Raw genomic sequence first — 13,336 nt, 5'->3', positions numbered from 1 at the left:
TCAAATGTATATAGTATGCATAGAATATAGAATATCCAAAGTATTTATCAGCTAATAGAAGCACTATTAGGGCTTGGCAGAACAATTTTAGGTCTGTTAAACTGATATGGTGGCTGCGGTAATAGATAGACGTGGCATCAGGGTAATCTCAGAGCCAGAATAAAAATAGGGTGATCTCAGACTCATTGGGGTAAAGGTTAACCAGCTTTTGAGTTCAAGAGCTGGGACAGGCACATGACTTGGAGCTAGCAGGGTCATGTGGCTCTACAACGAATGAAGTAATTCATATATATACATTTATATACATGTATAATATATATAGTCCGTTTCATTTGGTCGCGATCCCTTATATTTTTTGAATACTCTCAAGTATATTGGCAGCCAATTACCTCGCTTGTTCCAAGTTCGTCAGGCAGTGAGATGCCACTAAGGTCAATTAAATTATCGTTTTTAGATTAAAGATATATGGGATCGCGACCAAATGAAATGGGCGATAAATATTATAAATATAATAATGCCAAGCAAAATCTCTTCAGCAATGATGATCACTTTTGCTCTTTGTTGTGGTTAGATGGACTAGATGAGTAAATTGGTGTGATATGGATTGATGAGTCCCCATGTCATCTTCATTATAATATCATAATAATGTGTAATATGGATCTTTGTCCCTTCTCTTTGTTGCATTTCGCAATTCTCTTTCACAAACGCTCTTTCTTCCTTTCTCTTTCACGATCCTTTCTCTTTTTCGATTATACACTTTATTTTTTTATTTTTTTTTTATTTTTATTTTTTTTTTTCGCTAGACTACCTCATATCATTACTTCTAACTAATACTTACAGATACAACTGCAGCTATAACCAACACGAAAGCAACTATCGCAATTCCATATTCCATTATAAAAGAAAGAAAGAAACAAAAAAAAAAAAAAAAAAAAAAAGAAAAGAAAAGAAAAAAAAAATAGCCCCTGTGCAATCCTATCATTCCTCATCTTCAACCTTATTCATCCATTGCATACATCCAAAGTACAAATAACTCCAAAAGAAAGAGGAAAAAAAAAAAAAATGTCTCTTTCAGACACAACTCCTCTTCTTGGTGGTCAGAACCCAAGACGCACCTCCCCACCAAACAGTCGCAGCCCTAACTACATCAATTACGGAAACAATCCCAATAATAATAACAATACTAATCTCTACAATAGTAATAGTTATCCGCGTAGGAGCGGTATTTTTAATAAGCAGAACAACAACAATAACAGCTACAACTCCTCTTCACCACCTCAGCGCCATTGGTCTGAAGAGCCAGAAGATATCTCGACCAACCCAAGTTTATACGGGCATCAGAACACCGGTTCAGGTCATAGACGACGAGGGCCGCCTCCGCCTATCCATCACCCATCAGAGCTAGACGCGCAACGGTTCTCAGGTCAGGATCGACCGACTGGTTTACAGCGGATCCTCTGCGGCTGTTGTTGTTTACCTTGTCGTACAGCGTATTACAACCTCAAACACAAGACTTCCAAACTTGAAAAAATCTTTATGGGTATCGCTACGATCTCATTGCTGCTGGCCATTGGGCTTTTATGTGCCTATGTTCGTGCAAGGGAAGCCATTCCTGAAGGTGGCAAGAATGTATGTGTACCAACTAGATTACTTTTATAAAGATGATAATGATAACAATATTAGGGGTGAAGAAACAGGGGAAAGACAGAGAAGGAAGGGGGGAGGAAGGAAAGTAGGAAAAAAAAAAAAAAAAAAAAAAGACAGAGAGAAGGGGCAAGATGAACCTTTGAACCTTCATAGTTTTCTCAGAGTTCTCTTCCTCATTTGTTCATGTTCACAATTATGCAAAAAGTATACTACAGGCACATTGGGGGAAAAATGAGACTCCTGGATGCGCTAAGAATATTTTTCAAACGTCGTCATTTCTTTTTTTTTTTTTTTTTTTTTTTTTAGGGAATCTGCTTTTCCCGTGAATGTACTATCGTCGCTGCGGACATCCTAAGGGACATGAAGCCTTCAGTTGATCCATGCAACGACTTCTTTGACTTTAACTGTAAGTTCTCATTATCTGCTCATCTGCTCATATAATAAAGGAACCTGATAACGGTCTAACTTTAAAAATAACAATGATAATAATTATAATAATAATTGCTGTGCGTTGCATTATTAGGTGGTGGATTCGTGGATCGGGTCTCAATTCCTGACGACAAAGCGGGATATGGGTACTTTGATATACTCAGCAAGCAGAACCAGGCACGTTATGTACCACAGCTTACCTTTACAGTCTTCATGTTCTTTTTTTTTTTTTTTATTATTGTTACTCTTCATTTACAATTTTTTATTTTCCTACTTTCCCCCCTTTTTTCATTGATTAGGAAATTATCAAAGCCATCCTTGCACCAGAGACCAACAGTGCACACCAGGGTAAAGATGATGCTTCCAAACGCAACTTGGTCAAATTACAATCTCTTTACGAAAGTTGCATGGACGAGAAAAAGATGTCGGAGGTCGGAGTTAAGCCTCTGGCGGATCTGATCAAGAAAATGGTCAGTATCTTCCCTGCAGAGTCTAGTGTACTTGATACCAAAGTATCTGCGGTGTCCTCTTTCAGTCATCTTGAAGTATTGCGTAACATCAATGCGAAGGCTCAGCAGAAAACGCATGACAACAAACAAAGACTCGAAGGATTGGACTCTACTATCCAACAACAAGTCGACAGAGGAGAAGAGAGCAGCCACCAAGAGTCCGATAACAAGAATCACAATGCCGAACAAGCACCATTTGTTAGATCTGATGTCTCTATCATGGATGAGGAATCTGAGCATCATCAAGGTGCTCCATCTCAAATTGATACCCTCTTGGACAAGGATGAAATTCTGAATCAAAAACAAAAACGAGATACACAGCCGCAGATACAGATGTTTGCTAGAGCGGAGCCAGATGAACTGGCGCAGGCAATTGCTCAACTTGCTTGGATCGGTGTGACAACTATGGTGCAATTCGATATCGATGCCAATCCGAAGGATCCAGATGTAAATGTGTTTCAGTTAGGCGAGAGTGGACTCGGCCTGCCCTCGAAGCAATATTATGACGAAGATAAAATTGTTGCCATCTATCAAAAAACAGTCGAGGAAATGTTTACTATTGTTATGGGAACCAAGGATGAAAACAAGGATAAGGATGAAAACAAGGATAAGGATGAAAACAAGGATAAGAATCGCAAGCTTGATCCGATTCCCTGGGCTGAAGTCGCCAAGAATGTGGTTGGATTTGAAAAGCTTCTTGCTGCCATTTCAAGTGAGCAAGAAGATCTTGAAAACTCTGAATTGACCTACAACCCTCGTTCGCTTAGCCAAATCGCAGAAATAATCCCAGCGATTGAATGGCCCCAGTTAATTGATGAGCTTTTCGGCAAGGGAGCCAAGGTCCCAGATCCGATCATCGTGTCCATGCCAGAGTATCTTCAGAAGTTGAATGCGCTTCTTCGAGATACGCCTGCGATGACTATCCAAAACTACTTTGCCTGGAGACTGATCCAGACACTCTCTCCGAACCTAGCGGTTGAATTCCGCAAACCAATGTTGGAGCTCAAGGCGGCACTGCAAGGCGTCTCTGCGGATTTAGTGACCTCTCGCTGGGAGACTTGTGTGGGCGTTGTTGACAATCTCTTGGGCTCTATGGCCGGACACTATTTTATCGAGAAAGCATTCCAGGGAGACAGCAAAGAAATGGCGGACAGCATCATTAGCTCTCTCCGAACATCATTTGTCGCGGGACTGTCTGGACTGGAATGGCTTGACAAGGAGACATTGCTGAACGCGACCGAGAAGGTGGATCTACTGGTCCAAAAGATTGGTTACTCGACAGAGTCACCTGATGTCCGGTCATCAGAAGCATTGGAGGAATATTACAAGGACTTGGGGATTGATAAGGCAGACTTCTTTGGAAATAACATTAGAGCAAGCACCTGGGGAGTCCAGAGAGTATTGACCCACCTTAGCAAACCTGTGGATAAGGCCAAATGGTACATGAGTCCTCAGGCCGTGAATGCATACTATAATCCTTCTGCGAACGAGATCGTCTTCCCAGCAGGCATTCTTCAACAACCATTCTTCCATGGCGATAACCCAGAATACTTGAACTATGGGGGCTTTGGTGTCGTTGCAGGGCATGAGTTGACGGTAAGATATATATGAAATTAGAAATACCTTAGCACTGTATGAAAAAAGTCTAATATTCTCCTCCTGTCCCTTTTTTTTTTTCCCCTTCTTGATTCAGCATGCTTTTGATAACCAAGGCAGACTCTTTGATGCTCATGGCAAGCTCTCTGATGTAAGACAGAAAGAAGGATAGGATTACATTGTGCAGTATTGTACTTTAGTACTTTTATTTTTTATTTTTATTTTTTATTTTATTTTTATTTTTTATTGCATCAATGAATGCTGAGTGTTTTCGCTTTTGGTTATATTTGAATAGTGGTGGTCCAATTCAACATTGGTGGAGTTCAAGTCAAGATCACAATGTTACATTGACCAATATGGTAATTTTACGGTCAAGGATCCTCAAGGACGCGAGAACCATGTCAATGGCAGACTTACTCTTGGCGAGAATTTGGCAGATAATGGAGGGTAAGTGTTTTGTAACGTAACTGTAAGCCCATCAAATGCCTCCTTTTCTTCTTCTTCTTCCTCTTCTTCTTTTTTTTTTTTTTTTTTTTTTTTTTTTCATTAATGACTGACAATATATTCTTCAAAAAAAAAAAAAAAAAAAAAAAAAAAAAAAACCTCCATAACATAGATTAAAGAGATCATTTGACGCGTGGCTTGCCAGGTTCAAGTCTGATCCTCATGGCAATAAATACAAAAACCATCTGTTAGCTGGCCTTGAGGATTACACACGTGAGCAACTCTTCTACATGTCGTTTGCTCGTGTTTGGTGCTCCCAACGTCGTCCTGCATCTGCTATTGAAAGGGTATGTATTATTATTATTATTAATATTATTATTTTAGATCGAAGTCTGACTTTATTTTTTTTTTTTTTTTTTTTTTTTTTTTCCTATTCTAGTTGCGAACGGACCCACATGCACCTGCTAGATGGCGCGTCAACGGTGCTGTGCAGAACTCACCTCATTTTGCTGAAGTCTTTGGCTGTAAGCCTCGATCACCCATGAATCCAGATAACAAGTGCGATCTGTGGTAACTGAGGACTAGAATTGAAAAGCTTACAAATAAAATGATGTAATAAATGATGTTCCATGTCTTCAGATGACACATTGACTTGCAAGGGATGAAAACCTTCATCAATATCATACTTCCTTTTCCTTTTTTTTTTCTTTTTTTTTTTTTTTTTTTTTTACACCATGAATTGAGATAACATTACTAAACTTGCTTGGTTCCAAAATAAAAAAAAGAAAGAAAGAAAAAAAAAAATACATCGTTTTATTATCGTACAAACAATGCCGCTTCAATAATCAGTTTTTTTTTTTTTTTTTATAAAAAGTAGTGGATCGGGTCCTTTTTTAAAAAGAAAAAATGATGAAGAAAAAGAACATGTTAGCAAGTTTTTTTTTTTTTTTTTTTTTTTTTTCTTCTTCCTTTCAGTCTTTGGAAATGTCAAAAGTTATTTATGTATTGTTTACCTGTGTAAAATCAGCTCCTCCGTTTATAGAACTAACACTGGTACCACCGCTGCCATTGCTGCTGCCACTATTAGCTCCATTACCGATAGCGCTTGCACCAACTCCAGCGAACAATCCTGCAGAAGCTCCGTTGGCTAATACAGACCTCTGCGCCTGCGTTGCCGACGGACGTTCGTTCTCAGGTGCTGCCTCAAACACGTTGAAATGTCGTTCTCCTGCCACACCCACTTCCAGAATGGATGCAAGGTTACCACAACGATAGCAATAATTTGGTGCTGACCATACAGTTGAGAGCTGATCATCAAACAAGACCTGAAATCCTTCCATGCAGAGCTGATGGGCGCGAAGGATATGGTCCATCCCGTTTTCATGTAGAAACTTTTCCACCACCAGCGACCCAAACGTATATCCTGCGCCTCTATATTACGAGTGATCATGACAACAATAATAAGGATTGTCAGCTATCACTATCTTTTTTTTTTTTTTTTTTTTTTTTCCAGTGGAGGGTCAAAGAAATGTTTATTACCTTGGCGAAACTGCAAATTCTTCTCTTCCAGGATCTGGGTCTGACCATACCAAATCTGCCATTGGCCCCTCGTGTGGGATTTCTAAACAATGTTGAATGGATATTATATATTATTATCAGTTATTCAGGCTTCCTGCTCTCATCACTACCCTCATTTATGTTTTTAAATGAATCGACAACAATAATAGTGCCAGTAATAAAAACCTCTGGATTATCTCTTCTTACCTTTAAAACGATCCATGACTTTGATCTGATCTATCGTGTGGATTGACGGTGACAATCCTATAGAATAAACAAGGGGGACATGAGTTGAACCATAATGAGCCGTTGTGAATAATTTCGCCCGCAAAAAGTTGATATGATGTTGATTATAGTGTGCTTGTCAACTGACTTTTTTTTTTCTTTCTTTACCTCCGTGGACGCAAAAGATCATATTGTCAATGACAACTGACAAGGTAAGATAATCAAACAGATCCGTGAAATAATGCCACACCTGAGCACTGCCATATTTCTTCATACATTCTGTGTAAAAGCCATAAGTCTATTGAAAGATTAATGTTTATATATATATAAAATAAAAAGTAACAAAAAATAAAATAAAATAAAATAAAAAAAAGTTCAACGACTTTCTTACTTGGGTAACGGCGCGTGATTCGTGATTGCCCCGTACGAGCTGCACTCTCTCTGGATAGCGGAGTTTTAAACATGTCAAGATGGACATCGTCTCGACGCTATAAAGTCCTCGATCCACATAATCTCCTAAGCAATATAAAAAGACAGAAAGACAGAAAGAAAGAAAGAAAGAAAGAAACGTTTGAAGCAAAGTTAGAATACTTTGGATCATCAACTTGAAGGTAAACTATTCTCTTTTTTTTTTCCTCCCGTCCCTTTCTCTTACCCAGAAAGAGATAGTTCGTGTCTGGACAATAGCCACCAATCTTGAATATCTCGAGTAAATCATAAAACTGCCTATTAGCCAGCGGTACAAATCCAATACCAATACAGTGAAGTTAAAAAAATAAAAAATAAAAAGAGGTCAAAAGTCAATAATACCGTTGTTGTATTATATTAGTTAGTTCTTTTGCATTTTAAACTCCATGCATGTGCCTTTATGCATTCCTTTTATAACTAACCCATGAATGTCGCCTACGACCGTGACCGGTGCCTTGATGTGCACGACATTACTCTCTGACATCAACAGTTCTTTGGTTTTCTCGCAGATCTCCTTGATCACTGATTCGGCCAGAAGCTGCCGTTGGAAGAGCGAGTTAATGCATGCGTCCAAGTCCAGCACCATTCGTCCTTCTTTCCTTTTCTTTTCCTTTTTTTTTTTTTTTACTTTATTTTGATATGTTTGTTTCTTTATATACAAGAATAAAAAAAAAAATTATAAATATGCTTTTAATGTTGAATGTTTAATGAATGAAAATAGTGCAATGGGAGAATAAGAGAATAAAGAGGAGAGAGAGAGAGAGAGAGAAGAAACCCTGTAATGACCCAAAGGACCGTTTTTTTTTTTTTTTTTTTTTTAATTGCATCTGTGCGCAGCGTGTAAAACACACGTAGACGAGTAACATTCTTATTTTTTATTTTATTTTATATTTTTTTTTTTTTTTGGAAAACAGTTGGCACATGAACGAACAAAGGGGGAAAGATGAAATAACCATGAGACCCCTCGAATCGCTTTTATTTTTATTTTTTATTTTACGCGATATGGACATGGTATGCAATGATATCTGCAAAAAAAAAAAAAAAAAGAGCTTCATTTTTAAATCTTTTCCTAATCCTCCCACTTGGCTCCAACAGCGTAGGCAATGAATGAGAACCGATCTGTAATCTCCTCAATGCGCTTTGTCAAAGGCTTACCGAATCCATGTCCAGCTTTAGTCTCGATTCGGGCCACCAATGGTTTATCTGTCAGCCCTCCTGCTTTGTACTGCAACTCAGCTATCAACTTGAATGTATGCAATGGCACCACACGATCATCGTGACTCGATGTAAACAGTGCCACAGCAGGATATGGCTTCTCCGTTTGTACATTATGCAGGGGTGAATACTTGAGCAAATACTCAAAGTCCTCCTTATCATCATCTGGCCGTCCATAATCCGATTGCCATGCATGTCCGATCGTAAACTTGTGGAACCGCAACATGTCTGACAGTCCCACATCCGAAACCGCAGCTCCAAACAACTCTGGTGCCTGATTCACACTGACGTTCACCAGCAATCCTCCGTTCGAGCCTCCATTGATCGCCAAACGAGCTGGACGTGTGTATTTTTCCTGGACCAAATACTTTGCAGCCCATTGAAAGTCGTCAAACGCGTTCTGTCTCTTACGGGTGATTGCAGCTTTATGCCACTCTTCACCGTATTCGCCACCTCCACGGATGTTTGCATGCGCTGTCACTCCTCCGAGGTGTTGAATAAATACAATCACCGCAGGGCTGTAGGTTGCTTGAATTGAGATGTTGAAGCCTCCATAAGCGTAAAGGAACGTGGGGTTGTCACCATCGAGTTTAAGGCCCTACATGAATAATGGACGTATATACGCGCATTAGCAAACATGTTCATGAAGGGGGAAAAAAAAAAAAAAAAAAAATGATACTATTTTTTTTTTCACATGCATATTACTATACCTTCTTGTAGGTGATAAACATGGGGATCTTTGTACCATCCTTACTAAGATAGAACACTTGCTTGGTCTCAAACAAGTCTGCATCAAAGTTCTTGACCTTGGCCTGTCGGAACACTGACAATCTCTTGTCCTCAGCTTGTTCCTCAAATTGGTAACGATAGATCGTTCCAGGGCTGAGGAACGACATGAATTGAATAAACAAATCCTTGTCTTTGATCTTTCCAGAAATGCCCGTCACCGTGCCCACAGGGACTTTAATGTCGTTCAAATACTTGCCCGTGATCAAATTATGCACGCGCAAAACGCTCTTGACATCGTGGATATAATGAAGAATAAGCTTATCCTGATCAACCACTGCAGCCTCTGTCAGAACATCTTCAGTTTGAGGAACAATCTCGACGAAACCCTAATGATTTTATTTTTTATTTTTATTTTTTAAAAAAAAAAAAAAAAAAAAAAGAAAAAAAAACAATTAGTAGAAAGTTCATCCATTGACCTATGAAGCTTGTGGAGCCATCAATGACAAAAAAAGGTAAGAAAAAAAAAAAAAAAAAAAGGCAGAATCTTACTTCTTCAGGCTTGGTCAAATCATACTTCACAACCCTGGACCGAGGAGCGTCTCTGTTGGACTTGAAGTAAAATATCTTGTCCTTGTTGGCCAAGCTATAATGAAAAAGTAAAGGGATTGAAACCTTAGTTTATCCATATTTATATAAAAAGACAGGAAAGGAAAGAAAGAGAAAGTAATACAATAAATACAATAAAGCTTACTAGGAATAAGCAGCGTCAAAGTTATCCACAACTTTGATCAAGTCCAAGTTCTCTCTGATCTGGTATCCAACAGCCTCGAGGTCGATCAAGTACAGGTTGTTGATATCATCACAGTCCTTACTGATGGTTATAATAAGATATTTTCCATCCACTGAAACAACAGCACTAGGCATGAATGTTCCATTCACAGTGTCAAGGTACACAAGGATATCTTCCGATTGAGGGGTTCCAATCTTGTGATGGTACCTATAGGAGGAACAAGGCGAGTTATGAGGACATTAGATGAGGCTGGTTTACACACAAAAATCATCAGGCTCCAGTGAAAAAAAAAAAATTGGGTCTGTCTTCGCCTTCAAGAAGTTATTACGCCAAATTCATATGATGTTGATTGTATGTGATTTAACTTACAATCGCATGAATTGGTTTGATGCTGTTTCCTGTCCTCTCTTACTAGGATCGATATCAGGTTTTTCATAGCTCTGTTCATCACATAAAACAAAAAAAAATAAAAATAAAAATAAAAAAAAAAAAAGTAGTGTGAGATTGTGAGATCGCGAACAAAAAAAAAAAAAAAAAAAAAAAAAAAAAAGAAAAAAAGTCTTTTCTTGAACAACTTACAGAATAAAAGAATCCTTTGTCGTCATGTGTAAATGCAATCCTTGTGAATTTGGCCCACTCGACTTTGTCTTCCAATTGGTTTCCCTGGTTATCCATCACATGGATAGTCGTCCAATCCGATCCTGACTTACAGACACCATATCCAAAGTATCGACCAGACTCTGAGAACGCTTGGGCCCCCAATGCGGCCGTGCCATCGGCCTCCAACAGATTGGGATCCAAAAACACGCGTGCCTCTCCATCCAAAGTGTCTTGCTGGAACAACACGCTCTGTGCCTGCAATCCAGAATTGTGGTAATAGTAATAGTAATCGCCACGCTTGTAAGGAGTCGAGAAACGTTCATAATTGAATAACTCTGTCAACCTGGTAACGTATCATAGAAAAAAAAAAGAGAGGGAGGAAAAGGAAAAAAAAAAAAAAAAAAAAAAAAAAAAAAAGTTTGGCACAGTCAAATGACCTGTTCAAGGGGGAAAGGAGGGCGAAGTGGAAAGGGAGCAAAAGGCCTTTCCGCATTCAAAAAAAAAACATTCATTCAGATGTCACTTACCTCTTATTGAACTTGTCCTTATCCTCAAACTTGTTCATGAACTCCTTGGCGAGCGCAGCCTGGGCCTCCACAAAGGCCTCAGTTTCCTTGGAATCAGGGTCTTCCAGCCAGCGGTAAGGGTCCGCGACCTCGATGCCATGTGTTGTCTCCTTCACATCTTCTCGGCGCACTGTTGGGTAAACAATCTTGCCATCCTTGGACTTGATTACCTGAGGTTCTTGAACCATCTTGTTATCTTTTTTTTTTTTTTTTTATTTTATTTTACAGATGTTGATGAAACGATTGGACTTTTGAAGGTATGTAAAAAGTTTAAAAGATTTTATGGCAAGAGGAACGGGAGTAAAGGAAAAATAAGAAAGGAAAGAGAAAGAAAAGAAAAGAAAAGAAAAAGAAAAGGAAAGAAAGCATTTATAGTGAATAGAAACCATGTCGTGTCGACCTTTTTTTTTTTTTTTTTTTTTTTTTTAAAATTGAGACAACTTCCGCTGATGGGAACATTTCACACGATGCTACGCCACAATGACCCCTGCAAAAAAAAAAAAAAAAAAAAAACCCTTTACTCCTCTAGCACGCCATCTATTTAGTATATATCATATTACATGTTCTAATCGATGGATAAAACACGTTCAATATGAAACATTCCAAGGGTAAGAAAGAGAACAAGCTTTCCTAAAAGAGTACTGAACCGACAACCCTATCCCCACGTCCCAGAAACTCTGGGGGTTCCTGGGAAAAAAAAAAAAAAAAAAAAAAAAAAAAAAAGAAAAAGGGTGGCCACCAATGCTCCACAACCTTTTTCATGCACAGACGGTTTTAAACAAAAAAGAGAAACGAGCAGAGGCCACGTTTCATACTATGCCCAAACCACTCTGTCTACACATGACATGTGGGCAAGACGAAAGCTTGATTCATGACATTTCAGTGGCTGAATTCTATTCTGTGTCGTTTTAAATATCACGTTGAACCCTTCAGAACGTTCAAACATGCATTTGTTTATTTAATTTATTTTTAATCATCCAGCCTAGCAATAAATACAATCGGAATGACTTTTAATAAGGATCCAGATTGTACATGAAAAATAAATAAAAAAAAAAAGGAAGGAGGAAGGAGGAAGGAGGAAGGAAGAAGAAGAAAGGAAGAGTTTTTTTTTTCTTTCACTTATTGAGCAGCGCCAGAAGTGCTACCATCAAGCTCTGCGGCAACAGCAGAGACCTTGGACTTGACGTTTCTGAGTGTACCATCAATGTTTCCACGGTGCTGAATCAAAAAAGGACGCAAGACTCTGACGTAGATAGTGGCAGCGCCCTAAAATAAAAGATATAAAGCAATTTCGGAACATTGAGTTTCAACAAGATTTCGTCTCTCTCAACAGCAACGACAATTAAAAACTAAACTAAAAAAAAAAAAAAAAAAAAAAAACTTTACATTGAAGGTAGGAAGCATGAGCCACAAAAGGAACACTGTCTTGATGAAGAAGTAGAATGGGAACCAGTACAACAAGATATCAGTGAAGGACTCCAAGATCGAGACAAAGCCATACACAGTCCTAAACATACAACAAAACGAGAGACAGAAACAGGAAAAAAAAAAAAAAATGAGTGTACGGTTCAGTCCGCAGTAAGCATATTATCCAAAGCATCATTATAGATATATATATTATATATAAAGTTTGTCGCATTCAATTCAATTCCCGGATGGCGGTATATTCTGCTTACCAATACGTCAACCTATTCCAAGCAAAAAATACAATTGAAGTTAGCTTTTTTTTTTTTTTCTTAAAGCGTCACCGTTTGCCAAGTATATGTATACTTTCTTTTTTTTATGCATACCATTGCTTATCATCATCGACCATGGGAGTCTCCAATGCTTTGAATGACCTGTATGCAGGATAAACCCATCCCAACAAGTTCGAGAGCAATTTTCCTGCAAAGTTGAAGAAGATCAACACTGCCACCAATGAACCTGCACCGACCACAAGATACGTCTTGGGCACTCCAGTCGCTGCCTGGAACTGGTTCAGCTGTGGATATTTACTAAGCTCTTTGTCCAAGTTGGCTTGGTAGTAACGAACTATATGGAACACAACCAATTCACAATAAAAAAATAAAAAAATTAAAAAGAGAGATAAGAGGAAGAGATAGCATGTGAGAAAAAGAAAACAGTATAGATGTTAACAAAAATATAAATATATATATATATATACACGAGCCGAAGAGTACGCGCCAATTCATGAATGAAAAACTCTCAAGTACAATGCAAGTACAGCGCAATTGAGATAAGAATAAGGAATAATGAGAGTAATAATAATAATAATAAAAAAGCACTTGCTTTTTTTTTTTTTGCATCATCTCAATTCAGAGATGAATAAGGATGCTCATAATTTAAAAGATTCTTTTTGTTTCAGATGAATGAGATTCATTTGAACAATAAAACCTATGCTGAACACGTACTCCAAATATTTTATTATCCTTTACCTTTTGCTTGAATATTCTCCATCGTGTCTAATGTCCAATGAATATGCGAATGTCGTAGCGATAGGAAAAAGAAAGAGGAGAAAGAAACAGCAAAGGGTGCGTTGGGGGGGAAGAAGATGAAGGGAA

General features: G+C 38.3%; 4 protein-coding genes across 4 annotated transcripts; 1 reads left to right on the top strand and 3 right to left on the bottom strand.

Annotated features, from left to right (window-relative positions):
- The first annotated feature begins 1,027 nt into the window (after positions 1 to 1,027).
- Positions 1,028 to 5,245, top strand: BCR41DRAFT_323304 (hypothetical protein). Its single transcript, XM_022021510.1, has 8 exons — positions 1,028 to 1,629; positions 1,954 to 2,053; positions 2,171 to 2,253; positions 2,376 to 4,181; positions 4,279 to 4,332; positions 4,477 to 4,628; positions 4,798 to 4,972; positions 5,065 to 5,245. The coding sequence occupies exons 1-8, from the start codon at positions 1,063 to 1,065 to the stop codon at positions 5,197 to 5,199; spliced, it is 3,072 nt and encodes a 1,023-aa protein (XP_021880774.1). The 5' UTR covers positions 1,028 to 1,062; the 3' UTR covers positions 5,200 to 5,245.
- Positions 5,246 to 5,459: 214 nt separating this feature from the next.
- BCR41DRAFT_337157 (Metallo-dependent phosphatase-like protein) lies at positions 5,460 to 7,511 on the bottom strand. Its single transcript, XM_022022061.1, has 8 exons — positions 7,298 to 7,511; positions 7,063 to 7,133; positions 6,799 to 6,923; positions 6,576 to 6,705; positions 6,390 to 6,446; positions 6,165 to 6,246; positions 5,639 to 6,056; positions 5,460 to 5,513 (listed from the first exon to the last, which is right to left on the bottom strand). The coding sequence occupies exons 1-8, from the start codon at positions 7,459 to 7,461 to the stop codon at positions 5,490 to 5,492; spliced, it is 1,071 nt and encodes a 356-aa protein (XP_021880773.1). The 5' UTR covers positions 7,462 to 7,511; the 3' UTR covers positions 5,460 to 5,489.
- Positions 7,512 to 7,905: 394 nt separating this feature from the next.
- Positions 7,906 to 10,999, bottom strand: BCR41DRAFT_323298 (prolyl endopeptidase). Its single transcript, XM_022021509.1, has 7 exons — positions 10,737 to 10,999; positions 10,189 to 10,552; positions 9,979 to 10,049; positions 9,571 to 9,816; positions 9,369 to 9,462; positions 8,801 to 9,205; positions 7,906 to 8,688 (listed from the first exon to the last, which is right to left on the bottom strand). The coding sequence occupies exons 1-7, from the start codon at positions 10,961 to 10,963 to the stop codon at positions 7,945 to 7,947; spliced, it is 2,151 nt and encodes a 716-aa protein (XP_021880772.1). The 5' UTR covers positions 10,964 to 10,999; the 3' UTR covers positions 7,906 to 7,944.
- An 811-nt stretch (positions 11,000 to 11,810) lies between these two features.
- On the bottom strand, positions 11,811 to 13,323 carry BCR41DRAFT_354627 (TB2/DP1, HVA22 family-domain-containing protein). The gene is made up of 5 exons (XM_022024342.1): positions 13,211 to 13,323; positions 12,566 to 12,806; positions 12,452 to 12,463; positions 12,162 to 12,282; positions 11,811 to 12,041 (listed from the first exon to the last, which is right to left on the bottom strand). The coding sequence occupies exons 1-5, from the start codon at positions 13,230 to 13,232 to the stop codon at positions 11,895 to 11,897; spliced, it is 543 nt and encodes a 180-aa protein (XP_021880771.1). The 5' UTR covers positions 13,233 to 13,323; the 3' UTR covers positions 11,811 to 11,894.
- Positions 13,324 to 13,336: the final 13 nt, after the last annotated feature.

The sequence above is a fragment of the Lobosporangium transversale genome (genome assembly GCF_002105155.1).
Source record: "Lobosporangium transversale strain NRRL 3116 chromosome Unknown BCR41scaffold_21, whole genome shotgun sequence".
NCBI lineage: Eukaryota > Fungi > Mortierellomycota > Mortierellomycetes > Mortierellales > Mortierellaceae > Lobosporangium > Lobosporangium transversale.
Note: the sequence above shows the minus strand (reverse complement) of the source record. Positions and strands in the feature narration are given on the sequence as shown.